The 25,689-nt window shown below is 35.7% G+C and overlaps 1 protein-coding gene and 1 pseudogene across 1 annotated transcript in view; one reads left to right on the top strand and one right to left on the bottom strand.

Moving 5' to 3' along the window:
- SPAG1 (sperm associated antigen 1) overlaps positions 1-25,689 on the top strand; it is a 77,281-nt gene that overhangs the window by 3,919 nt on the left and 47,673 nt on the right. Inside the window, exons 3-9 of the mRNA XM_063079844.1 lie at positions 5,842-5,967; positions 10,947-11,011; positions 11,522-11,631; positions 12,336-12,441; positions 15,507-15,637; positions 18,236-18,342; positions 22,815-22,974. Coding sequence (XP_062935914.1) covers positions 5,842-5,967; positions 10,947-11,011; positions 11,522-11,631; positions 12,336-12,441; positions 15,507-15,637; positions 18,236-18,342; positions 22,815-22,974 — 805 coding nt within the window. The remainder of the gene's footprint in view (positions 1-5,841; positions 5,968-10,946; positions 11,012-11,521; positions 11,632-12,335; positions 12,442-15,506; positions 15,638-18,235; positions 18,343-22,814; positions 22,975-25,689) is intronic.
- On the bottom strand, positions 567-3,952 carry LOC134364135 (inorganic pyrophosphatase 2, mitochondrial-like; annotated as a pseudogene).

Below are 25,689 nucleotides of genomic sequence, written 5' to 3'. Positions count from 1 at the left end.
TCATTCCTTTGAATTGCTGAGTAGTATTGGATAGTAAGGATATCCCACAGTTTACCCATTTACCAGTGGTGAGCAAACTGTCAAAATGTTTTCCAGTGTGGCTATACCATTGTGCAAGCATGCCAGAAATGTATAAAAAATTCCACTTGTTCTACATCCTGGTCAGCACTTAGTATTGTCAGTTTTGTTAATTTTAGCCATCCTCTGAGTTATTTAATGGTATTTCATTGTGGCTTTAATTTGCATATCCCTAATGACTAATGATATTGAGTGTCTTTTTCATATGCTTATTTGCCATCCATATATCTTTTGTGAAGTATCTTTAAATTCTTTTGTCCATTTAAGAAAGCTGGGTTGTTTGTATTCTTATTATTGAGTTGTAAAGTACATGTACTTTATTTATTTTTAAAAATTTCAGTGTTTATTTACATATTGCATATCTCAAAAAGTTTGAAAAAAATAAAGTTTCAATAGGAAGCCAGCAAATGCTCATAAACCTGCCTGCCTCTAGCACTTAGGGGAAAATGGGTCTTGGAGTCCTTGATGGCACAACTTCAAATGTTCTATCACTTCCCAAGGAAGTGCCACACGTGGTCTTCTTTCCTACTTTCTTTATTCAATGAAGATGACGCTGATTCATCTAATGATCTTGCTTCCTCCTGAGTGCAATGGAGTGGGCTATCACATACCTGCACATTTGTGCAATTTGTAGCCCCTCCATCACACTTCTTCATAAGCAATGCTTTCCAACATTCATGAGTAGATTTAATAACTTCAAGAGCAAAAGCCTTGTTCTTGAAATCTCCATTAAAAGCAAACTGGTTTTCTGGTTTTCCTTCTGGCACTTTATAAAATCTAAACCAATTGAGAGTAGCTTCCAAGTAACCTGGTTTAAACTTCTTAACATCACCAATATCATGAAATTGTGAGGCTTCAGGATCATTCACATTGATAGCAATTAACTTCCAATCTGTTTCACTCTGATCAATAAGAGCCAAAATTCCAAGTACCTTCACATGAATAACCTCTCCACGAGAAAGAACCTTTGAGCCTATCTCACAAACATCAGTAGGATCATTATCTCCACAGCAGTTTGTGCTCTTATTTTTTCCATGGGGATCTTCCCAAGTCTGAGGGAGGGCGCCATAATTCCATATATAACCCTTTTGAGGGAGGATATTCGCCCCATAGCGTAGCTTGTCATCCTTTACACCTTTGTTTAATAGGATTCAATGGCTCCTTGGTGGCAATCTCTATTTTAGCATTTGTCCACCGAGGTACTTCTACAACCATATTAAACAAATTCTCATATTCATCATTTCGTGCTTTCTTTGTAGGAATGCCATTTTCCTCTTTAGAGCCCGCCTTCAGAGGAATATCATGAAAGGGGGAAATGTAGTGACCGGTTACATTCTTGAAGAAGAGGCTGTAGTCCTGCAAGTGTAGCAGGCTGTGCTCCTCCGTGCAGTACAGGGCCCTGGTGCAGTGCGGCTGGTCCCTGTGCTTACTTAGTCCTGCTGCACAGCAGCAGCAGCGCCACGCATGGCCCTAAAGTACACGTCCACGTGTTTTACAAATATCTTCTGATACTCTGGGCCTTGCCTTTTCATTTTTTTAACAGTGTCTTTGGAAGGGCAAAAGTTTTTAATTTTAATAAAATCAAATTTTCTTTTATAGTTTGGGCTTTTTTGTTCTATTTAAGAAATCTTTTTCTAATTTCTAAATTTTCTCCTAGAAAGTTTTTAGTTTTAACTTATAATTGGGTCTGAGATCTTTTATTTTTGGGATATATATATATACTTATTTACACACACATATGTACATATACAAACACATATACATATATCATATCCAAGTGTTTAAGCACCATGTAATGAAAGATTATTCTTTCCTCATTGACCATTGTCCGGAATCAATTGACCATGTATGTGTGGGTCTATTTCTTTTATTTTTATTTATTTATTTATTTTTGGTGGCTGGCCAGTATGTGAGTCTATTTCCGACTCCCTGTATTCTGTTTCATTATTCCAAATGTCTATCTTTACTCCAGTACCTCATTGTCTTGGTTGTAGTAGTTTTACAGTAAATCTTGAAATCAGGTAGTTCAAGTCCTCCAACTTTGTTGTTCTTTTTAAAGTTGTTTTGGCTCTTCTAGGTCCTTTGCTTATCTGTTTTACAAAATAACTTGCTTGTGTTTGGAGTAGGATTGTGTTGAATTTGTGGATAAATTTTTGAAGAACTGACATTTTAACAGTATTGAGATTTCTAAGCCATGAACATCGTATATTTCTCCATTCATTTTGGTCTTCTTTAATTTCTTACACCAATGTTCTGTGGTTTTCAGTATATAGTTCTTGCATGTTTTTTGTTAAATTTATTCTTAAGTGTTTTTATATGTTTTATGCTATTGTAAATGTTAATACTTTTGTAATTTCAATTGTTTGCTTATTCTAAGTTTACTTTGGTTATGAATTTTATTGTAAAATACATATAATATATAATTTTCATCTCAATCATTTTTAAGTGTTCAGTAGTATTAAGTATATTCACATTGTCATACAGCCAATCTTTAAAACTTGTTTATTTTACAAAACTGAAACTCTGTACTCATTAAACAACTACTCTCTATTTTCCCCTCCCTCAGTCCCTGGGCCACCATTCTACTTTCTGTTTCTATAAGTTCAGCTACTCTGTATACCTCATATCAGTGGAATTTTAATTTTAACTTTTTTTTTTTTTTTTGGTGGTTGGCCAGTAAGGGGATCTGGATCCTTGACATTGGTGTTACAACACTGCACTCTAACCAACTGAGCTAACTGGACAGTCCAATTGTAATTTGTAATTGTGCATTACCAGTTTAGAGTTATCTAATAGATTTTTTAGTAGTGACCTTGTATCTTGCAATCTTGTTTAATTCATAAATTAGTTCTAGGAGCTTTTTTGTGGGTTTATTGGATTTTCTACCTGCAGAATTATGTTGTCTATGAATAATAAAAGATTTACTACTTCTTTTCCAGTCTGACTGCCTTTTACTTATTTATTTATTTTTTACTTGCCTTATTTAACTTGCTAGAACCTCCAGTACAGTGTTGAATAGAAGTGATGAGAGCAGATATTCTTTTTTATTTTCTGATCTTGTGGGGAAATCTTTCAACAGAGAAGAACTTGGTAAAGGACATCTGTGCAAAATCTACAACTCAAGTATAATGTTAGCTTTATAATGGGCTTTAGATTTTCTGTAGATGTCTCTTATCAAGTTAAGGGCATTCCCTTTTATTTCTTGTTCGAAGAGAATTTTTATGATGAGAGGGTTTTGAATTTTGTGAAATGCTTTTTCTGCATTTATTGAGATGAATATATGGTTTTCTTTGTGTTGACTGTTTTCAAATGTTGTACTAACCTTGCATTCCAGGATAAACACTTGGTAATTTTGTATCTTTTTTTATATATCGCTGGATTTGATTTGCTAGAATTTCATGAAAAATGTTTGTTTGTATGATCATGAGAGATAGTGGTCTGTAGTTTTCTTTTCTTGTAATGCCATTGTCTGGTCTTTGGAAAAAGGTAATGCTGGCTTCATTGAAAAAGTTGGTACGTGTTCTCTTCTCTTCTATTTTCTAGAAAAGTTGGTGTATAATTGGTATTATTTCTTCCTTAAATATTTTATAGAATTTACCCTTGACACCATCTGGGCCTGGAGTTTTCTTTGTAGGAGAGGTTTTAACTATGAATTCAACCTCTTTCATAGATACAGAGATATTTAGGTTATCTTCAGAGCTCTTTCTCTGTTCAACTCCCTTCTTTCTGGTATTTTGCCCCCAATTTTGCTTGCAATCTTTTGTCTCCTGAATTCAGTGAGGCCATGGGGTTCTGCGCAGTCTGGAAACTCTAGAAAGTAAGTTGGGGCATGTATAAGGCTTACCTGATTTGTTTCCCTTCTTTCAAGCACCATTGTCATGTGCTACCTATTGGCCAATGTCTGAAAGCTGTTGTTTCCTGTATTTTACCCAGATTTCTAGAGTTTAGGCAGGCGGGTGAGTTCAGTCCCTGACTCCATCAGACCAGAAGAAGTCCCTTACTGATTCTTCTATTGATATGTTTCTTAATTATTTGTAAGAGTTCTGTCCTCTGTATATTCTAAATTTTCCCTCAGTTTGTTGTTTGCCTTTTAAATGTTATGCATGGTGTATTTTGTGTCTATAATTTTTAAAATTTTTATGTAATCACACCTCTTGATTTTATCCTTTATAATCTTTTCATTTCCTTTTATAGTTAGGAAAACTTTCTCTTCCCCAGGTACATATGCAGGCACTTCAAAAAGTTCATGGAAAAATAGAATTAAAAGATGATACTAATTTTTCCACGAACTTTTTGAAGTACCCTCACATTTACCTATATTTTCTGAGTACCTTTCTAGTTTCATTTTGCTTAAGAAATTATTTTTTGAAATAGACTCTAGAGAAATAGTTTTTGTTTTAATTTATTTTCTTCAGCGTATTTTCCTGAGATTGAATCATCATTTATTTTCTTTATTATTATTATTATTTTTTGTGGCAGCCGGCCAGTGTGGGTGACTTTGATCTTGGTGACTGTACTGTAACCAACTGACCTAACCAGCCAGCTCTATGAATAATACAAGTAAAAACAATTTTGAGGTATAAATATTCTCTAACTCAGAATGCTGGTTTTTTTTTTTTAAAAACTTTCAGCTTTCACATTTTACCGTTTATTGACTTGAGTTTGAAAATCTGGTAATCAGTCTACAAGTCAAAAATAACATTTTATGACCAGAGTTTTTTGGTTTTAGTTTCAGGGGGTAAACAGCCTAGTTTTAGTTGCAGAGCCTGCTTTCCATTGCATGTCCTTTCTCTTGCTGGCCGCTTCTTGAGTGAGTCTCCTTCTCACTTCCCTTTCTTTTTTACTTTCTTTTCCATTTCTCCCTCTTTCCCCAGTCTCTCTTATTCCCTTCCTTACTATAATTCCTCCTCTTCCCTTATTGCTTTTCTTTTTCTCATCATATTTATCCTCTTTGCCCCCTTTTCATCCTCCCTGCCTCCTATACTGATAGGACAGTTAATACAGTTTATTGCTGTATCCCAGTGCTTATAAGAGTCTCTGACAGATATTAGACCCTCAATATATATTTGCTGAATAATAAATAGTAGAATTTCACAGATAATAAAGAAATCTCTTGCTTAGTTTTTTCCCCTGGCACCTGTGACAAGTCAGTTTAATAAACATTATTAAGAACCTATTATGTGACAGACACTGGGTCACAAAGATAAGATTAAGACATAGGTCCTGCCCGCAAAGATCTTACAGTATGATGAGAGAGACCAAGAATAAATAGATGACTTAAAATCTTTATGATAGTGTATGAGGGAAGAGCCCTTTTAGCCCAACCAGGGAGTTCAGGCAAATTTTGCTGGAAGGGATGATGAGTACGATCTTGCAAGATAAATAAAAGGGTTGGCCAGTTTCCTCAGTTGGTAGAACATGGTGCTGACAACACCAAGGTCAAAGGTTTAGATCCCTGTACTGGCCAGCCACCAAAAACAAAGACAAGGGAAAGAGAACAGTAGTAAGGGCAACGTCAATGTGAATACACTTTTAACAATCCCAAACACTTAAAAATGTTTAAGATGGTAAATTTTATGTTGTATGTATTTAGCACAATTAAAAACAAAAAAGGAGAAGGGCTTTCCAGATGGAGAGAATGGCATGATCAAATTGGCACCTAAAAAAATCGACTCATAGAAAGTTATGATGTAGTGTTCTTACTTAGGCCTGGTTAATTATTTCAAACTATGTGTTTGCCTTCTTTTTCTCTATTCTTCTCAGAGTTGGGTATCAGAAATTAAAAAAGAAGAAAGTAAAATGCACTTTCATGACACTGAAACATCTCCAGCAATGGAAGATAATTTGCCTCCAGTTCGTGGTTCAAACGGCCATCTTCATGTTGGCAAGGTAGGCTTTTTTGGTGTGGACTGTGGATGGTAGGAGGGGAGAGTTGTTGTTGAGGCTAACTCAGTTTAATTATTAAGAGGATAACTCAGTTTAATCAGAGTTGCCAAAGTGTTATGTCCTGCAAGAAAGTTGAGGATTTTTTCAGCCGGCTGTGTTCTGTCCCCTTTGTCAGTAGGCTACATCTCATCACTTGGAGACCAAAATGAAACAGCTTTTTCCTTTGATGACTTGCATCTTGGGTTTATGGCCTTTGCTCTTTTTTCTTTTGTTGTCCTGTCTCTTCTACTCTGACCAGTTTTGATGAGCACATAAGGTGCAATTCAGTGTGGGAGAATTTCAGGGAACAATTTTATATATTCATTAGAGGTACAGAGGCTGTATCTTCTTTCGTAACTTAGTTAACTATGGATTTAAAATCAAGCACTTGTAGAAGTCATTCCTCTGTTTAGTGCATGTTTTCCCCCCTCATCATTTCTCTGTGGTTGGTCCCTATGGTGTCATGTAGACCTCTCCTTTTTAACCCATGGGTTCCAGAGAAAAGGAGCCTGTTGGAGTTCCAGGTCCTTTCTTCTTGACTTGAAACTGGCACCCATCCCTGTTATTTCCAACAGCACTGCTACCCAGGTCTTTTGATTCTGGGTTAGCTCATTCTTGTTATTCTCATCTTTTCTTTGAATCTTCAATTTTATTTTTAAAATATACATAGCCCTTCATCTCTCTGCTCTCTGATAATTTACCATCCTGGATATTTTTACTCCCTATTAGGTAGGAATTACTTAGGTAACTGAGGTACACAGTAATATGGTAAGAGTGCCACTATCTGTAATCAGTGAATTCATATGCACTGAATGCCCACTGTGTGCTAAGTCTGTACTCTGAGAATATAACAATAACACTTGATCTTTGCCCTCAAACGGCTTATAGTCCAGTGGAGTAGACAGACGAGTGGTACAGAGGTTCTCAGTGTGGTCCGGGGACCCTTGAAGTCCCAGAGATCCTTTCAGGGGGTGCAGAAAATCAATGCTATTTTAAAAATAATACTGAAAAGGGGGCTGGCCAGTTAGCTCAGTTGGTTAAAGTGTAGCCTTGTAACACCAAGGTCAAGGGTTCAGTTCTGTGTACTGGCCAAGCACTGGAAAAAAAAGATAATGATAAAGTCTCATCTTTTTCATTGTGTTGATATTTCCACTGAGGGTAAAACTGCTGGTTCCTTAACATAAATCAAGGCAATGGCACCAAACTGTACTAGAACACACAGTGAGAAATTCCAAGTTAATTTAAAAATACCTTTGGTGATAGGGGTATAGTTCTTACTTATGCCAGGTTAATTATTTGAAACTGTGTGTTTATCTTCTTTTTCTCTATTCGTCAATAAAATATTTACTTTGTTAAATCTTGAACCTCAAGGACATGTCTGTTCAGTATTTTGTGTGACAAAGTGGGAAGTATGCAGAAAGCACTTCCCTGCAGTGAAATATGATGGTTATCTGAAGAAAAGCGCTTGTGAGCTGAAGTAGGCACTTCTTTCTGGAAGACTGTTTTTGCTTGACATAATGGCTGGCAGACAAACTATGGTTATTCAGACTTGGGGTTTTGGCAAGCATTTTGTTGAAAATGAGTGAAGTGGGCCTGTCATACTTTAAGGAAAACAACTGACATTATTGGTTGTCAGTGAGAAAATCTGAGCTTTCAATGCAAATTAAGGATTTAGTATTCATATGCATTTCTCAAATACCTGCTTGTGACCAAATATATCCCCTTAAGGGGGATGCTTCTACTTGTCAGAAAACAAAATTAGAATAAATTTAGTTTAAAGATGTCTTTGGCTTTTATTAGTGATTCATGAATCGGGGTGGCATCTCTTCTAAAAATTTAGAAAAAGTGCTCTGCTGGGCATGGCAGAACAGTTGGTTTTTATAAGGTAGCTTGAGTAGGAACAAGGAAGACAAAAATGGATTGGTTAACATCAGGTTACTTCAGGTCACTTTCCTTGTGAGGATTAAAGCAGAGGGGACTTTCTTATCATAGGCTAAAGTTGACCTGTTTGGAGATTTGGCTATTATATTTCTCTCCTGATTTCTAGGAAGGTCAGATAAACAATATAGTTTAGGTTTGGTGATAACGGAACTTTAGCACGAGTGACTCCATTTTGGTTTGGTCTTTTGGGGCCTAGTGCAGAAGCTCAGTCCAAATCAATGGCCTATAAATTTTATTCAATGTACTTGAAAGGCTGTTCGGATGAGCTCCAAAGGGATATTAGCAAATGTGATTTCTTTAATTGTATAATGAAGTCTGTGAATATTTGGAAGATCTGCATAACTCAATTTGACCAATAATTTTCAGGGGTATGAAAGTATCACAGTATCAAAAAGTTGTAGTATGTTATAGATTGTGACAGTAAAAATAGGGTACTATGAAATATGTAGAGGGGGCACTTGACGTCCCAACTTTCAAACTCGGGTAGCATTGCCTTCTCTTATAATATAAAAATATATTTCATATTATATTTTATCCCATACACCTGAGTTTGTCTCCTGAGATTCTTATTGATCCACATTTTTTTTATTTATTATTATTTTTTCTTTATTGAGTTATAACTGACAAATTAAAATTGTATATGTTTATGGTATATAACATGATGTTTCGATATATGTACATGTTGTGAAATGATTACCATGGTCAAACCAATTTACATTATTTTTTGATTTCTTAAGGGGGATATTTTTTGTCACATGTAGGTATTTGAGAACCAAATGCTGGTGTTTAATCAGTGCTCTTTTTAAACTAAGCTGTAACACCTATATTAGTAACACAAACTGGTTGGCTTAAAAGAACAGAAATTTATTCTTTCACAGTTCTGGAGGCAAGAAGTCTGAAATTGAGGTATTGGCAGGGCCATGCTCCTTCTGAAACCTGTAGAGGGAGGATCCTTCCTTGTCTTCTACAGTTTCTTAACCCTAGTGTTCCTTAGCTTGTGTCAGCATAGCTGCAGTCTCTACCTTCATCTTCACATGGCTGTCTTTCCTCTGTGCAAGTCTCTTCTCTTTTTATAAGGACACTCGTCTTGCTGTGTTAGAGCCCACCTTAATGACCTTATCTTAACTTGATTACATCTGCAAAGACCCTACAGTCATGCACTGCATAACAACATTTCAGTCAACAACTGACCGCATATACTATGCTGGTCTTGTAAGATTATAATGGAGCTGAAAAATTCCTATTGCCTAGTGACATTGCTTATGTGTTTGTGATGATGCTGGTATAAACTAACCTACTGTGCTGCCCTATTTTTACTGTACCTTTTCTACGTTTAGATATGTTTAGATACACATACTTACCATTTTGTTACAACTGCCCACAGTATTCAGTACAGTAACATGCTGTGCAGGTCTGTAGCCTAGGAGCCATAGGCTGTACCATATAGCCTAGGTGTGTAGTAGGCTCGACCACCTAGGTTTGTGTAAGCACACTCTATGATGTTTGCACAAGGACAAAATTGCCTAATGACACATTTCTCAGAACATATCCTTGTTGTTGAGTAATGCATGACCGTATTTCTAAATAAGATCTCATTCACAGGTACCAGGAGTTAGGACTTTACCATATCACTTTGTGAGACACAGTTTAACCCATAATACCATCTTAGCATTGAGAATATTACCTTTATAAGCAGGAAATAGAGTTCAGTGATATTTATTGAGCCTGTAAGAAGTGCATAGTACTTCTTCATCAGTTTATAGTTCCTAGTATTACTAAATCATCTATTAGCAAACCCAACCCTAATGATAGTGAAGACATGTAATCGTTTAAAAACAAATCAGCCAGCCAGGCAGCCACTGAAAAATAAAAAATAAAAATAAAAACAAATCAGTCCCTACTTTGTTATTTTTTGTTTTGTGTTGTTTTTTTGGTTTTTTTGACTGCTGGCTGGTTTAGGGATCTGAACTCTTGACCTTGGTGTTATAACACGATGCTTTAACTAACTGAGCATACTTTATTTTATTATTATTAATTCTGCTATACTTCCTTTCTTCAGACTACATAGATTTATATTTTTTTAAGTTAACATTTCTTAGTACTTATGTAGCATAAAATTGTACTCTCTCTGGAAGTTTAACTTTTTGTGAGTATAGTGGCTATTGTTTGCTTTCCTCTGATTCCCTTCTGGTGCAGAACCTGCTCCCCATCATCTGCAATGGGCATGTGACCTAGTTTGGGCCACTTAGCTCCAAGCTAGTATGTGGTCAGGGATGGGTACATGACCCAAGCTAGCCAATCAGTGTCCTTCCCTGGGATTTTTCTAACTGAAGATGGAGAGAAGAGTCACTCTCTTTTTCTTCTCTGATGGAGAGGGCTGTGAGGTTATAATCTCAGACTGCTTGTTGGAATGTTTCCTGCTACATGGAGAAAGCAAGTAGTTATAGAGGAAAATGAAGTCAGTGAGCAGAGAGGAGCGGCGACTAGGGATGGGGGAGAAAGGGAGTGCTGGAAAAAAGGTATAGGAATCCCTTTTCCAGCAGTGCCCTTGCACTTTCATCGGTTTGGTTAGATAGCTGATAATTTATTCTTTTTTAATAGAATTAGTCCGTCATTGCAAACAGAACAGTTCTGACTAATACAGCAAATAGTTATTCTTATTTCTCTAATGCCTAGGTTTTAAAAGAATGAATTGGGGTGTAATACTTTTTATTATAAGAAAATCAGTAATAATCATGTTTCACACATGACCTTTTAAATTTTATATACATACATAAGAATCTGTAGACTGTTTTCAGAATTAACTACAAATTTAAAATCTTATATCTGCTCTATATTATTATGTTAATAATTATAATACTGAAGTTCTAACTTCAAAGGTACCTTTTTTCCTTATCCATTCTATTTGCATATCTTAATTCAGCACTTTTCATTGCACTTACATTAAAACCTGCTAATCTTAGATTAAATATGTCTTATAGAATATGATTTTATTCTTTCAGGAAAAGTATTCTCAAAGTATGCCAGCTAAAAAGAAAATTCCAAGGGATTATGCAGAGTGGGATAAGTATGTTTTATATTTATTTATGTGTAAAAATTTGGCACTGAAAACTTCTCTACCATAAAATACTGTTATTAACTTCTTAAATAATTATTATAAATTTGAACATGTCAGGAATACCAAATTACATTAGTAGAGTGCTGAGTATCTAGTCTAAGCACTTTTTGATCCCATTTTTTCATTAAATGAAAAACTACTACATCTTTTTATTTATAAAACCAACCAAAAACAACTAATGTAATCCTTATTCCCATTCAAAATAAAAAAGAAAATTTTAAGTTAAGAGAAATTAGTCACAATTTTAATTACAAAGTTCTGAATAGGTTAGATCTGATTAATATATAAGTCCTCTCTAAATTGCACGTTTTCTTAAGAAAGAATGCAAATGACTTGAAATACAAACTATTATGCATTTTTTGTATCCAAAGGCACCGTAATGCATATGTAAGAATATCAATAATACCTTTTATTTTTTGGCTTGTACTTTTTTCAGTTTTTGTTGTTCTTTCATTTAAGATTTGACGTGGAAAAGGAATGTTCAAAAATTGATGAAGATTACAAAGAAAAGACTGTACTAGACAACAAGTCACATTTGTCTAAAATTGAGACAAGAATAGACACAGGAGGTAATTGGGGAACAAAACAAGAATAATTTTGTAGTCTTTAAACTTTTTGAATTATAATAAAAACTGTTGACCTAGAAGACATTGTCTTTAAGTGCTGTAGATTTTCATTAAAAGTTTATGGATTTTCTTCTAGAGCTAACTACCTCTAACAAATTCATTTCTATCTTTTAACACTTAGTTTTATATGAATAATAGTTATAATACTTAAATTAAGTAGGACTTCAAACTGTAAACCTATTTTTCTTACTGTAATTCATTTGTTTTTTGTTCCTCTTTTCCAAACCTCTTTTTCCTCCAAATTCCTCAATTTTTTCCCCCCAAAATGAAAAAATGGGGCAGTTTATTTGTTTTCTTTTGAAGTCCATAGACACATCTTTATTTTATTTTGGCAGCTTGCCAGTATGGGAAACTGAACCCTTGACCTTGGTGTTACAAGGCTGTGCTCTAACCACCTGAGCGAACTGGCCGGCCAGCATCTTTAAAGTAAAACAAAACTGGTCATTAAAAAAAAAAACAAGTCTTTAAACATTTTGAATGCTTAAAATTAAAACAAGAAAAATATCTCTAAACGTAGAAGATACTTTCTTTTCTCTTATTTATTTTATGATTTTCTACTTCTGTTAATTTACCATTCTTGGATTTAAACTTCTAAAAAATTCAATTAAGTTATATTTTCAAATATAGCAGATAACATTTATTTCTAGGTCTCACTGAGAAGGAAAAGGATTTTGTTGCCACTCGTGAAAAGGAAAAAGGAAATGAAGCTTTCAACTCAGGAGATTATGAAGAGGCAGTGATGTATTATACCAGGTGAGTAGATTTTTGTGGTGGCTTAAACTTGCCATTTTAAAAAATGATGATGTTTTAGTTGTTGAAACAATATAAATAAGCTAAATAGTCTATGTCAGAATCAATCAAGTTATTGTACTTGTGATTTATGATAAATTTGCTTGTGTTTGTCTTGTTTGTTCAATACTTTTCTCAACCTCTAAGCTCCCACCCCACCTCCACTTTTGACAGAGGACCTAACTGTCACATTTTATAGAGAGAATAGAAGTCATCTGAAAGGAACTCAGCAGAAAATATACACAGCACAGAGGTTAAGAATGTGGGTTCTGCGTTCAGACTGCCTGTATCTAATCCTGGTACTTATGGTGCTCCTTCCCAATATAGGGCCTTTGTACATGCTGGGTCCCCCATCTAGAGTGCTTTTCCCCTCTCTGATTATCTCATTAACTCTAACTTATTCTTCAGATCTTAGCCCATGCCTTATTTCTTTGGCGAAGTCTTCCCTGACCTTCCTCACTAGGTTTAATCTCCACTTTATCCCACCCTGCCCTCCAATTTATGGGCCCTATAGCAGTCTTACCTGTCCTTTGTAGCACCTGTGGGAGGCTCAATTTACATTTGTGTGATTGGATTCTAACTGGACTGTAAGCTCTGAAAGAGCAGAGCCCGCCTGTCAAGTGTTTTTTTTTTTTCCTACCATTTTTTGGCCTACTGTGGGTAAATGCAGTGCTTTCTTAGGGAAATGACAGGGCAAAGCTATTTTTCTATTGTCACCTTTTTTAAAATACCATTTTATCCCCAGTGCCCAGCAAAGTACGTGGTTCATAGTAGATATTCAATAAGTACCTGTTCTATGAACTTCTTTAATTTTATTTTTTACTTCTTTGATTAATGCCATTTCAGTGCAACATTATGTGAACTTTTGAATTTCTTAACAGTCTATGAAAAGTACACTCAGTTTCTAAAATATTATTACAGACAAACTGTGCTTATAGAATCACTAGTACCACCTTAGAATTAAACTCTGTACAATGTTTTTTTTCCATCTTTGGAAAGAAGGTAAGATTTTCTTCAGTGTTGTTTGTCTCTAATGAAGTTTATCTCACACTGCTTAAGTGAGCACACAAGGTGAAGAGGATATTTGAAGGATTATTCATTCTGTACAGCCTCTGCTGTTCAGGCAGTTGGAAGTCAGCCCCAATATTGTTCTCTCTCTCCTTGTAGATTTCCACCAGTGGAGATTCTCATGTCTATTGTGGGTAACAACATTTTTCTTATCCTCTTCTTTTGAGGAGTCATATAGCTGAAGAATTAAAGCAGCATAGTAATGAAGGCTAAGGGAACTCAGACTGCCACTTTCTAACCTTGGGCAGATTCTTTACTTCTCTTGCCTTAGTTTCCTCAATGTGATGAGGCTATAATCCTCCTCTATAGCCGCTGTGAGGATTAAATAAAAGCGTGCTGAAATGCAGCATAATATGGTGGCGAAGAGAGCAGAATGGGTTTGAATCTCGACTCTACCATTTACTAGCTTGTGGCTGTGGCACTGTACTTAACCTTTTTGTTGCATGTATTTTCTCTTCTGTAAAATGGGAAGAGCAGTAATAACTCCTCCATGGATTGTAATGAGGACTAAATGAGCTATGTATGCAGAGTGCTTGGTGCCTGGCCTGTGGGAAGTACTCAGTGTCAGGTACTCTTATTATTTACCCTTACATGTATTTTCCATAACTGGTCTCTGCCCAGCCATGTAATTTATTTGTATTCATCTTTAATGGTGTTAGTAAATCGACTCTTTTTGTGACTTTTCCATTTTTATCTTCTAGTCTTCTTCTAGATTTAGTAAATTCAGTGCACTGATACACTTATCTTTCCTCTGTCTGGGTATTCATTATTTTATAGCATTCCAAATCAACTTTTTAAGCAATAGCCAGGTAGACTTTTTTGTGTTTTGGTGGCTGGCCAGTTTGGGGATCCGAATTCTTGAACTTGGTGTTATAGCACCATGCTCTAACCAGCTGAGCTAACCAGCCAGACCTAGGTAGACTTTATCTTTTTTTTTTTTTTTTTTTTTTGGCGGCTGGCTAGTACAGGGATTGAACTCTGGACCTTGGTGTTATCAACACCATGCTCTAACCAACTTAAGTAGACTTTAAATTCTTCTTTTCATTAATTATTTTGCACACATACCATTAATCTAGCAAAGTTTGCTCTCTTGAAGTCTGTATTCCTCATCCCACTGACTACCGTTCACTGTTTCCTTCAGTTAAATTACTTTATTGTCATTTCCTTGGAGTTTAATCTACTTTTAGATTGCAAACTAATGTTTCTGTTAACACAGTAACAGCTGAATAAAGGATATTAATTGTGATTGATTGCTCCATTTTTTTTGTATTAGGTTCCAAGAAGTCAAAAGGATGTGTTTGATATTTGATATTAACTAAAATGTTTTTTTAGGAGATCTATGGGTTTTTGAATTCCTATGGCACCTCTAAAGCCTGAGTTGACTGTAAACCTATTAACTGAATATTTAAGCATCCATCTTAAATGTTGATTTAGTATGTTTGCAGAAATATATTTTGTTACTTTTGATGATACAGGCTGTATTAGTTTGCCAGGGCTGCCACAACGAAGTACCACCAATTGAGTGACTTAAACAAGAAACATTTATTTTCTCACTGTTCTGGAAGCTAGACGCCTGAGATCAGGGTGTTGGTAGGGTTAGTTTCTTCTAAGCCCATTCTCTTTGGCTTGTAGGTGGCCCTCTTCTCCCTCTGTCTTCACATAGTCTGTCTATACATGTCTGTGTCCTAATCTCCTCTTCTTATAAGGACACCAATTTTATTGGATTAGGACCCATTTACATGACCTCATTTTACCTTAATTACCTCATTAAAGGCCCTGTTTCCAAATACAGTCATATTCTGAAGTACTGTGGGGTTAGGATTACAAAAAATCAATTTTGGGGGGACACAGTTCAGCTCAACACAGGCTATAATTGCTTTATTTACAACATTAGCTGAGTTTCTGTATATTCTTATGTTTACTGTAGACCTGCTTGTTGCCAATAAGTGTTTCTTTTATAGGAGCATTTCAGCACTTCCCACTGTAGCTGCCTATAACAATCGAGCTCAAGCAGAAATCAAATTACAGAACTGGAATAGTGCTTTTCAGGATTGTGAAAAAGTCTTGGAGTTAGAACCTGGAAACTTAAAGGGTAAGAAATAATTATAGAATGCTTTTAAATTTACAACAGGATGCATTAAAGACCCTTTGTAGACACTTATTGTGTTTACATTAAAAATATTTCAGATAAATTTGAATTTCTATGTGAGTCACCATCTTCATCAAGTTATTTTTAATTTCAAGTTTAACTTGGAATTTAAGCCCCTGCCTATTTGTACTGAGGTAGCTAATAATCCCAGAAGATTTAAAAATATATATATGTAGTTTTAAAGAGAAATATCTCAAGCTTGCATTTGAAATGTCTTTTTATCCAAAAAATTTAGGTATAATTCAATATAATTTCTTAATATTTATCAATATAAAAAACCATAAGCCCATACTGGAGCTCTAGAATCCTCTCCCAGCTTCTTCATGGGCATTTCCACGTAGGTAATCATAGATATAATTTAATTTTAATTTTAAATTAATAATAATTTAAAAAATTTAAGTTAAATTAAACTTATCCAAAACTGAGTACATCTTTCCACTAAAAGCTTGCACTCTGTCTTGATTGCCTGTCTCAGTGACTGACCACCTTGTCATGGTCCAAGCCTGATGTATGCAAGGTCATACGTCAGGCTTGGACACTGGACTCTCCTTTTCTATGAAGAAGGAATCATTCCAAGAGGGAATAGCATACATTATAATAGAAACATTATATTTACTTAAACACTTATAGATTCAGATAAATTTGAGCACTTAATTTTTTTCTCCTGGAGTATACATTGTGCTTACAAATGTGGGGGAGGGGGGTCAGAAGCCACGGGTGTGCTGAGGGGTAGCCTGATGCATCAGCTGCCCCTGTCATTGTCATTGTCATAGGTTGCCCTCTATTTACCATTAAGTCCTCTTGAGCCTGTATTTTGTGCATGCTGGTTTCTGTCACAGATTATGGGTGGGCTCCTGGCTTTAGGTAGCTGATTGGTGATGGTTTTGTCATCTCCTGAGGGGCCCACACCACTGCTCTGCCAAGCTCTCTGCCGGGCACTCTACATGTATTAACTCTGTTGATTTTCACAACAGCCTTATAGAGGTGCAGACACTTATTATTAGCACACCCATTTTACAAAGGAGAAAGCCAAGCACAGAAATATTAAGCAACTTACTCAAGATCACACAGCTAACAAATGACAGAGCCAGAACTCAATACTGACAACAGACCCCAGAGCCCACATTGAACCACTGTGCTACTCTTCTGCCACTAGAGCGACTGTATATTTGAATTCTTCCTTGTTTGAGTAATTTCTTTAGTATCTGCATCTTCACTATTAAAAAACAAATTTTGCAGACCCAAATCTAGTAGAGAATAGCCATTAAACTTTAAGAAACCTTGTGTTTGCTTAAGTGAATAAACAACTTCATCTTCAAAACTTTATTTTTACCTCAAAAGATATTTGTTCTAAATGCAGTGTGGTATCTTGGATTCATCCTGGAACTGAAAAAGGATATTAGTGGAGAAACTGATGAAATTCAAATAAAGTCTGTCATTTAGTTAATAGTATTTTGCCAATTTTAATTTCTTAGTTTTGGCAATTTCTTAGAGGTTCTGTAAGATGTTAACATGAGGGGAAGCTGAGTGAAGGGACACAGGAATTCTCTGTACTATCTTTGCAACTTTTATGTAAATCTCAAATTATACTAAAATAAGAAGTTGAAAAAAAAGAAATGTTATATCAGGAATATTTCTTCATGGAAATTCCCTTTGGAAATCTGAGTAGCAAATAGCAATAGCTAAACTGTACTTAATGCACCGTGCTACAATTTTGGTTATATTTATGACAAAATGATTTATCCATTAGATTTTCATGGTTCATTCTAAAAGTAAAATCAAATTGGTCAAATTTATAATTATCTTTTAATATAGCATATTAAAACGTGTCAGATATAAATTGTGCACTTTTCAGAATTATCAAGCCTGGTCCTTTTCAAAATGATACAAAGTTCTCTCATTATGTAATAGATAATGATGGGACTGGAAAGGCATTTATTATCGTTATTAAATAATTATCAAATTATACATAGAAACCTACCAAAAAATCTGATGCAAGTTACCAAAGTGCTCAATTTCTAAACCTAGCTGACTTAATCATTAGGATTCTCTTGGTTCCTTGTGCTAAGTAACTCCTTGTTTTAGAGATCACTATATAAATTTCACTAATGAGCCTGTTCTGAGCTAGATGCTGGTCAGTAATATACTAAATTTCAATAAGGGATTTTCTAAGTTTAAAAAAGTAGTGAAGTAAAACTAGTAGTGATCATTCTGAGAAGGAAAACATTACTATTTGTTGAAAAGCTTCCCAGTGTTATACAGTGGCTCAGGTATAGAGACTGTCAGCCCTTGGTGGTGCTGGCAAGGACTGGGACTGTCAGAGGGCTGGGTTGTTATATTGGACAGTTGCCACATGCACCTTCTTCTGTTTACCTTAGTATCATTCTCTGTGTGTACAACAACAGAAAATGGCTGTAGTTAAACTTTGTATAATTACATCCTAAAGTGTTCTGTGTCACTTATATTCTTCCACTTGAAAATGTGTTATAACCATAATGCCATATGTGAAAAAGCATGACTTTTATTTTGGTAAACTTTCAGCTCTTCTGCGCCGTGCCACTACATATAAACATCAAAACAAGTTCCAGGAAGCCATAGAAGATTTGCGTAGAGTACTGGATGCGGAGCCTGATAATGATTTGGCCAAGGTAAGTACAGAAAGTAATTTCTCACCTAATTCTACAGTTGGCTTTTTCTGTATTTATGTTAAAATGGTATCAATCTTGATGAATAACTTATGTTGAGGGTTAGGTCACAGCTTTAAAAAGTTGGTATATCTCCCACGTACCTCAAAATGTGAACATCTGTTTGAAGTGGAAGAAATCAGTGTATTAGTCTGTTTATGTTGCTTATAGCAAAATACATGGAACTGGGTCATTTGTAAGAAAATGAAATTTATTGCTTACAGTTTCAGAGGCTGGGAAGTCCAAAGTCCAGGGAACACATCTGGTGAGGGTTGTCTTTGATATGACTTTACTGGCAGTGCAGGGGTCTCACATGGCAGAAAATGACAGAGCAGAGAGAGATTCTCTGTGCTCTCTTTTTAAAGCCCTCAGAACCATGCCCATGATCACTGTTATTAATCCATTCATTATAGCATGGTTCTCAGAATCTAATCACCTCTTCAAGGCCCATCTTTCGATTACCATAATAGGATTTCCCACCCTCAACAGTGACAGTGGAGATTAAGCTTTAGTGACTTTGGGGGGCCATTCAATCCACTGCAATCAGGCTCTTAAAATGGTTTAAAACTATAAACCTACCTCTAAAGGACAAATATTTAATTTTTCTCTTTTATATAGTGTTGTAGGCAATGTTTTTCTGGGTTAATCTCTATTGTGCAGAGCAGTATAGAATTTTCCTAGGTAGGATTAGGAGTGAGCTTCTTGGCCATAGGAGAGCATTTCTCTCTTTAACAAGCATGGTAAGGCAGCATCATTGATAGCATGACTCAGACATGCCTTAGAGGGATCTGTGTTAAGGCCTAAAGAGTAGAGAGGTAAGTGTCAAGGACTGTGAAGGGTCTGAGATTTTACTCTACTTATGAATTAACAAGGTGGCCTAGCAGAGGATACAAGATATCCTGGGTCAGACACAAGGGGCTTTGTTACTCATCGCTCACCAAGCAGATGAGCTTCACGTTCATGTCAGTTCCCCTTGTTCCCAGGTTCTACAGGGGTGATGCAGAATAGCCCAGATAGATTTATGTGATGACCGAGATTTAGGAAACCCCCATCTTCCATGATGGGCTATAAGCAAACCTTCCCAACCTCTGCTCCAGAGGGAACAGCATCTTTATTATACTGCAGAGCAAACAAACCTGCCTTGTCCTCTGTATGGAAATGCTATTTCTATCTTCCAAGGCTGTTCTCAGTACAGACATCCTTAAAGATAGTTCAGAATGAAGGTGATTTAGTGCCTCTGTTTGCAATATAGTCGTGAATGGGAGAAACCCGAGAATTATCTTTCATAAATAAGTTATCACTAAGTTTCCATATACACCTTTTAAAAAGTATCTATCATACTTTCTCTGAGCAGCTAATGTCCCTAGAGTATCAGCTGCATTTGTCAAATCAGCATTTCAATGGATTAGGCTTAGTATTTCCTTTTTATAATAGTTATGTTTATTAAAAAGTTAATGAACAATGTTCTAAAATAAAAAAATTGAAACAAAGAAAACTAAGTTTAATTTCACCATCTAACACAATTTCACGTTTACGTGAAACTTTTAGCCTTGTCCAAATGCATTTTTATCTTAACCATATGCAAAGATGAACTCAAAATAGATTGTATATCTTAATATAAAACCTAAAATATAAAAGTTTTAGAAGAAAACATAGGAGAAAATCTCTATGATCTTAGATTAGACAAATATTTCTCACATATGACACAAAAAGCACAATCCATAAAAGACCAAGTCGATAAATTGGACTTCACCAAAATTAAAAATGTCCACTCTTTGAAAGACACTATTTAGAAGAATAAAAAGGCAAGCCACAAACTGGGAGAAAATATTTGCAAATCATGTATCCAACAAAGGTCTTGTATCAAGAATATATTAAGAACTCTCAAAACTCAAAAAGAATACAAACAGCCAAGTTAAAAATAAGCAAAATATTTTATGACACTTCACCAAGAGATATGCAGATGGAAAATAAACACATGAAAAAGTGCCCAATACCATTAGTCATTAGAGGAATGCAAATTTTATGTATTTGTTTGTTATGTTTTACATTCTAAGATATTGTTGTGGAACAGTTGAGGGTGGGAAGAGAGGGGAAGGGGGAGGCGGATACAGTTGGAGGAGGAGGAAGGAGGGGGGCGTGGTTGAGGACCATGGCACCCCCTTCATTCTGACAGTACAGACCAGGGGGGTTCTGGAGGTGGCTCAGTTATCACTGGGCTGGGTGTGGACGTTGGTGGGGCATGCTGAGGCCCTTGGCCCTCCACCAGCCTAGCTCAGGAGCCTCAGGCATTTCTGACGGCAGCTCTGTAGCCGTCGTTGGGCTGGGTGGGGACATCTGGGGGGTATGGATAAGGCCCTTGGTCCCCCACTGCCCGTACTCAGGAGCCTGGGGTGCTTCTGATGGCAGCTCGGTGGTCATCGCTGGGCTGGTCGTAGATGTCAGGGGTGCATGGCTGAGGCCGTTAGCCCCCCACTCAATAAGTTACCACTATATACCTGTTAGAATACCTAAAATTAAAAAGACTGATCTTACCAAGTACATTAGTCTGCTTCTGTTGCTTATAACAGAATGCCTGAAACTGGATAATTTATGAAGAAATTACTTCTTATGGTTTTGGGGGCAGGTAAGAACGTGGGCTCGAGGAGGACTACCTGTAGCTGGTGAAAAGAGGAAGCGACAGGAGACACACAGAATGGAGGCAAGACAAGATTCTGATCAAGCCTCAAAATTTTATTGTCAGGCGGTTGCTTATATACATAGTGAAGAAGGGGCGGGCTGTCACAGAGTGTGGCAGCTTATGATAGGCGGAAAAGCAGTGGGGTGATAGTGGCGTGGTATGAGAAGAGGAGGTGGGAGAGGTGTTGGCTTGGCGCGCCCGGGCTTTTCTGAGGAGGAAGAGAAAGGCTTACATAAAATGGCTGTTATTTGTTAAAATGGTGGCTATTGTTAAAAATGGCTCCTGACAGGTCTAGGGAACACATCTGGTGAGGGCCTTGTTCTTGGTGGTGGCTCTCTACAGCAACGCAGGGTATCACATGGCAAGAATGGGCTGATGAAGAAAGAGCTAACTTGTTCCCTTGCTCTCCTATAAAGCCATCAAAACTATGCCCATCACCACCCATTAAACCATCAACTCATTACTCCATGAATGGATCAATCCATTCACTAAGACACAGTCCTCACAATCTAATCACTTTAAAGACTCCACCTTTCAAATACCATAATTGGATTTCCCCACCCTATTAATGTTGTTATAATGGAGATTAAGTTTCCAGTACATGATCTTTTGGGGGACACATTTGACCCATAGCATCAAGTATTGGCAAGAATGTGGAGGGATTAAAATGACCACTTTGGAAAACAGTTTGACAGTTTCTTGAAAAGTTAAACATCAAGGATTTGGATCCCCATACTGGCCAGACACCAAAATAAGAAAAAAAAAAAAAAAAAAAATAGTCATAAAAACATACATTTGATACAAGATCTAGCCATCTCACTCCTAGGTACCCAAGAAAAATGTGAGTCTATATCCACACAAAGACTTATTATGCATGAATGTTCATAGTATCTTTATTTGTAATTGCCAAAATCTGAAAACATCCTAAAATATTCATCAGCAGGTGAATGGATAAACTATCAATATTCATACAGTGGAATATTACTCAGCAGTAAAGAGGAATGAATTTTTGGTACACACAATAGCATGGATGAATTTCTAAATAATCATGCTGAGTTAAACCAGACAAAAAATTACATACAGTACGATTCTATTTATATAAAATCCCAGAAAATGCAAACTAATCTATCATGACACAAAGAACAATGCTTGCAGGGAGGAGCAAAAGGGAGGTATTACAAAGAGACAGGAAGAAACTTTTGGGAGTGATGGTTGTGTTATTTATGTCAAGACCTTTCAACTTGTGCATTTTAAGTGTGTGCAGTTTATGTCAATTATGCCTCAATAAAGCTGTTAAAAATGAGGGGAAAAGGAAAATGGTTTGATGTATATATTTTTTTCATTCTAGTTGACAAAATATTTCAGAACTTTCAACATTAGTCTAACAAACAGCATATGTAGCATGATTTCATTTGTGTAAAACTGCTCATCCATCTTTGTGTGTGTGTATGCATAGAAACACATGTAGGAAGATGATTATCACAATGTCAGTAGTGTTATCTGAGGTGGCAGGATTTCAGGTGACTTTTTTTTTCTTTTCTATGCTTGTTACTTTAAGTTTTTTACAGTGGACATGTATGATTATAAAATCAGACAAAGTAATGAAGTCGTTTTGAAAAAGAAATAGACCACCATAAAAAGCCTTATCTTAATTATCTTTATTCATTCTTTAGTATTTTCATATTCTTACCTGAAAACACGGTTACATTTTGTGTTAAAAGAAAACATTTTTTTTAATATGGTTATTATGTTGCAGAAAACCTTGTCAGAGGTTGAGAGAGATCTGAAAAATTCTGAGCCTGTATCTAAGAAGCAAACCAAAGGGAAAAGAATGGTTATTCAGGAGGTGGAAGACTCAGAAGATGAACATGGACAGGACAGCGGACAAAAACCTGAAGATGGCAGTGGAGATAAAAGTAAAACAGCTTTTCTATTTTGGTTATGTAAAAAAACTGCCTTTTTACATGATGAGCTGGCTCAATTTTTCTATTTGTACAGAAATTCTTAATCTACCAAACTTCTACCTCTACCTTGTAAATCTACAAGCAAGTTTAGCTTATCTTTTTCTTAATATAGCTTTATACAATCTCCCAAACTCATTTTTCTTTTTAACCTGGCACGATTTCTAGTGCTCAATTTAATTCCAAATTATCACCTTTAAATATAACTAGCTGTGTCTATTTGACACCAACCATTTGCAAGTTAACCTTAAATATCTCCCTTAGATAAGTGTTTTGTGTAAATCTACTTAGTTTCAAACAAATGTATTGGCTTCAAAGGGGGCCTGGGTAGCCCCGTTTATATACCTACCATTAATGCATTGCTGAAAAGCTGGTACGTGTGCCTCTCAAAAATGTTTTTTAAACATTTAAAAAAAGTATAATTTCACTTTTGAAATAATTTTTAAAAAAGAATCTGTAGACTAAATAAAACTTCATCTTCATAATATAAAACATTGACTGTTATGTCACTTTGCGGGGAAAGATTTCCTCCTTGCTTGATCAGGGGCATAAAAACTTTTTCCTTCTTGTTGAGAACCCCTGAGCAACCAAAGGGGAAAATATCAATTTTGAAAATCATTCACAAGTAAAAATCAACTTGTATGTAATTTGACAGAAAATTCTAATTTTGAGAGAGAAATATATTCAGTTCACTCAACTTAAAAAAAATGAAGAATAAAGAAATATATTTGTTCATTTCTGTTGCTTATAACAAAATATCCAGAACTGGATAATTTATAAAGAAACAATATTTATTGCTTACAGTTTTGGAGGCTGGGAAGTCCAAAGTCCCCGGAACACATCTGGTGAGGTGATTCAACAGTGCGGGGTGTCATGTGGCATAAATGGCGGAGCAGAGACAGAGAAACTAACCTCCTCATTCACTTTCCTTTTAAAGCCACCAGAACCACTCCCATTATTTCAAGAATACCCCCATTCATGAGGGTACAGTCCTCACAATCTAATCATCTCTTCTAAGTCTCACCTTTCAACTACCATAATAGGATTTCCCACTCTCTGAACATGATTCATGGAGGTTAGGTTTCTAATATATGGGCTTTGGGGGACACAGTTCAATCCACTGCAAGAAGTATAGGTTTTTATTTTTTAATAACAAAAATAAAAGTATATACACTTCAGATTAATATATGATCAATTAAGATAGGATAAAGACAAAGGAAAAGAAAAGAAGGGAGGGAGAGAGAGAGGAAGAGACAGAGAGGCAGAGAACCAGAGAGAGCTGGGAAGGATGAAAGAGCATCAAAATGATTAAAAAAAAAAAAAAGCAAAGTTAATATAATTTTTCAACGATTGAGGCTCACTTTTCAGCCAGATTTTAAATAAGGTCTGGCAACAAATGTTCTTCTTAGGCTTAGGTCTAGCTATCATAATTAGCCAAGTGTATTATGGTTAAAGGAAATAATTTAAAATCTTATCTGGAACAAGATGAAGTATAAAGTATATTAATTGCTACTATTTTTCAGTTATTATTTTTGAAATTTACATATGCAAGTAATAAAAAGGGACATTTTTTGTTTTACAGTTCTAACACATGTATAATTTATGTAACCATCACCACAATCAGGATACAGAACAATTTCTTCACTCAAAATAACTCCTACTTGCTGTCCTTTTAGCCAAGCCCTTACCTTATCCCAGCCTTTGATTGAACGGAGAACAGATCAACCATTGATCTGTTATCTGTTTCTGTAGTTTTTACCTTTTCCAGAATGTCATATAAATGAAATTGGAGAGTACGTAACCTTTTGAGGCTAGCTTCCTTCACTTAGCATGTTACTGAGATTCATTCATGTAGTTACACGTATCATCGGCTAATTCCTTTTTTGTTACTGAGTAGCATTCCATTTTATGGATGTACTGAGGTTTGTTTATTCATTTACCTGTTCAAGGACATTCAGGTCATTTCCAGTACTGGGTAATTATGAGTACAGCTGCTGTAAACATTCATGTGCATGTTTTTGTGTGAACATACATTTTCATTTCCCTATGGTAATAAATACCTAAGAGTGAGATTGCTATGTCATATGGCAAATGTATGTTTAACTTTATTAGAAAATGCCAAACTGTTTTCCAGAGTGGCTGCACTATTTTGCATTGCCATGAGCTACATATGAGAGTTCTTATTGCTTCACATTCTTGTCAGCATTTGACATTGTCAGTTTTTTGTTTTTTTTTTAAGTTCTATTTTTACCCATTCAATTAGGTGTATAGGGGTATCTCATTATGGTTTTGTTTTGTTTTGGTTTTGGCACTGGCCTGGACTGGGATCCAAACCCTTGACCTTAGTGTTATCAGCCTTGAATTCTTGGAATAAACTCCATTGATCATCATGTATTTATTAAAAAAAATTTTTTTTTAATTTATTGAAACATAATTGATTATATATATATCTGTGTGATACAGTGTTGAATATCAATACCTGTGTAAAATATGTGATGCTCAAATCAGGATAATTAGCATATTCAATATTACACAATGTAATAATTTTTTGTGGTCCTTTCCCAATTTTTCACTAACATCATGTATTATTCTTTTCATATATTGTTGAATTTTATTTGCTAATATTTTAAGGGTTTTTGCATCTGTATTCATGAGAGATATTGGATTGTA

This window comes from Cynocephalus volans, chromosome 15 (genome assembly GCF_027409185.1).
Source record: "Cynocephalus volans isolate mCynVol1 chromosome 15, mCynVol1.pri, whole genome shotgun sequence".
In the NCBI taxonomy this organism is placed as follows: Eukaryota; Metazoa; Chordata; class Mammalia; order Dermoptera; family Cynocephalidae; genus Cynocephalus; species Cynocephalus volans.
This window is presented reverse-complemented; position numbering and strand designations above follow the sequence as displayed.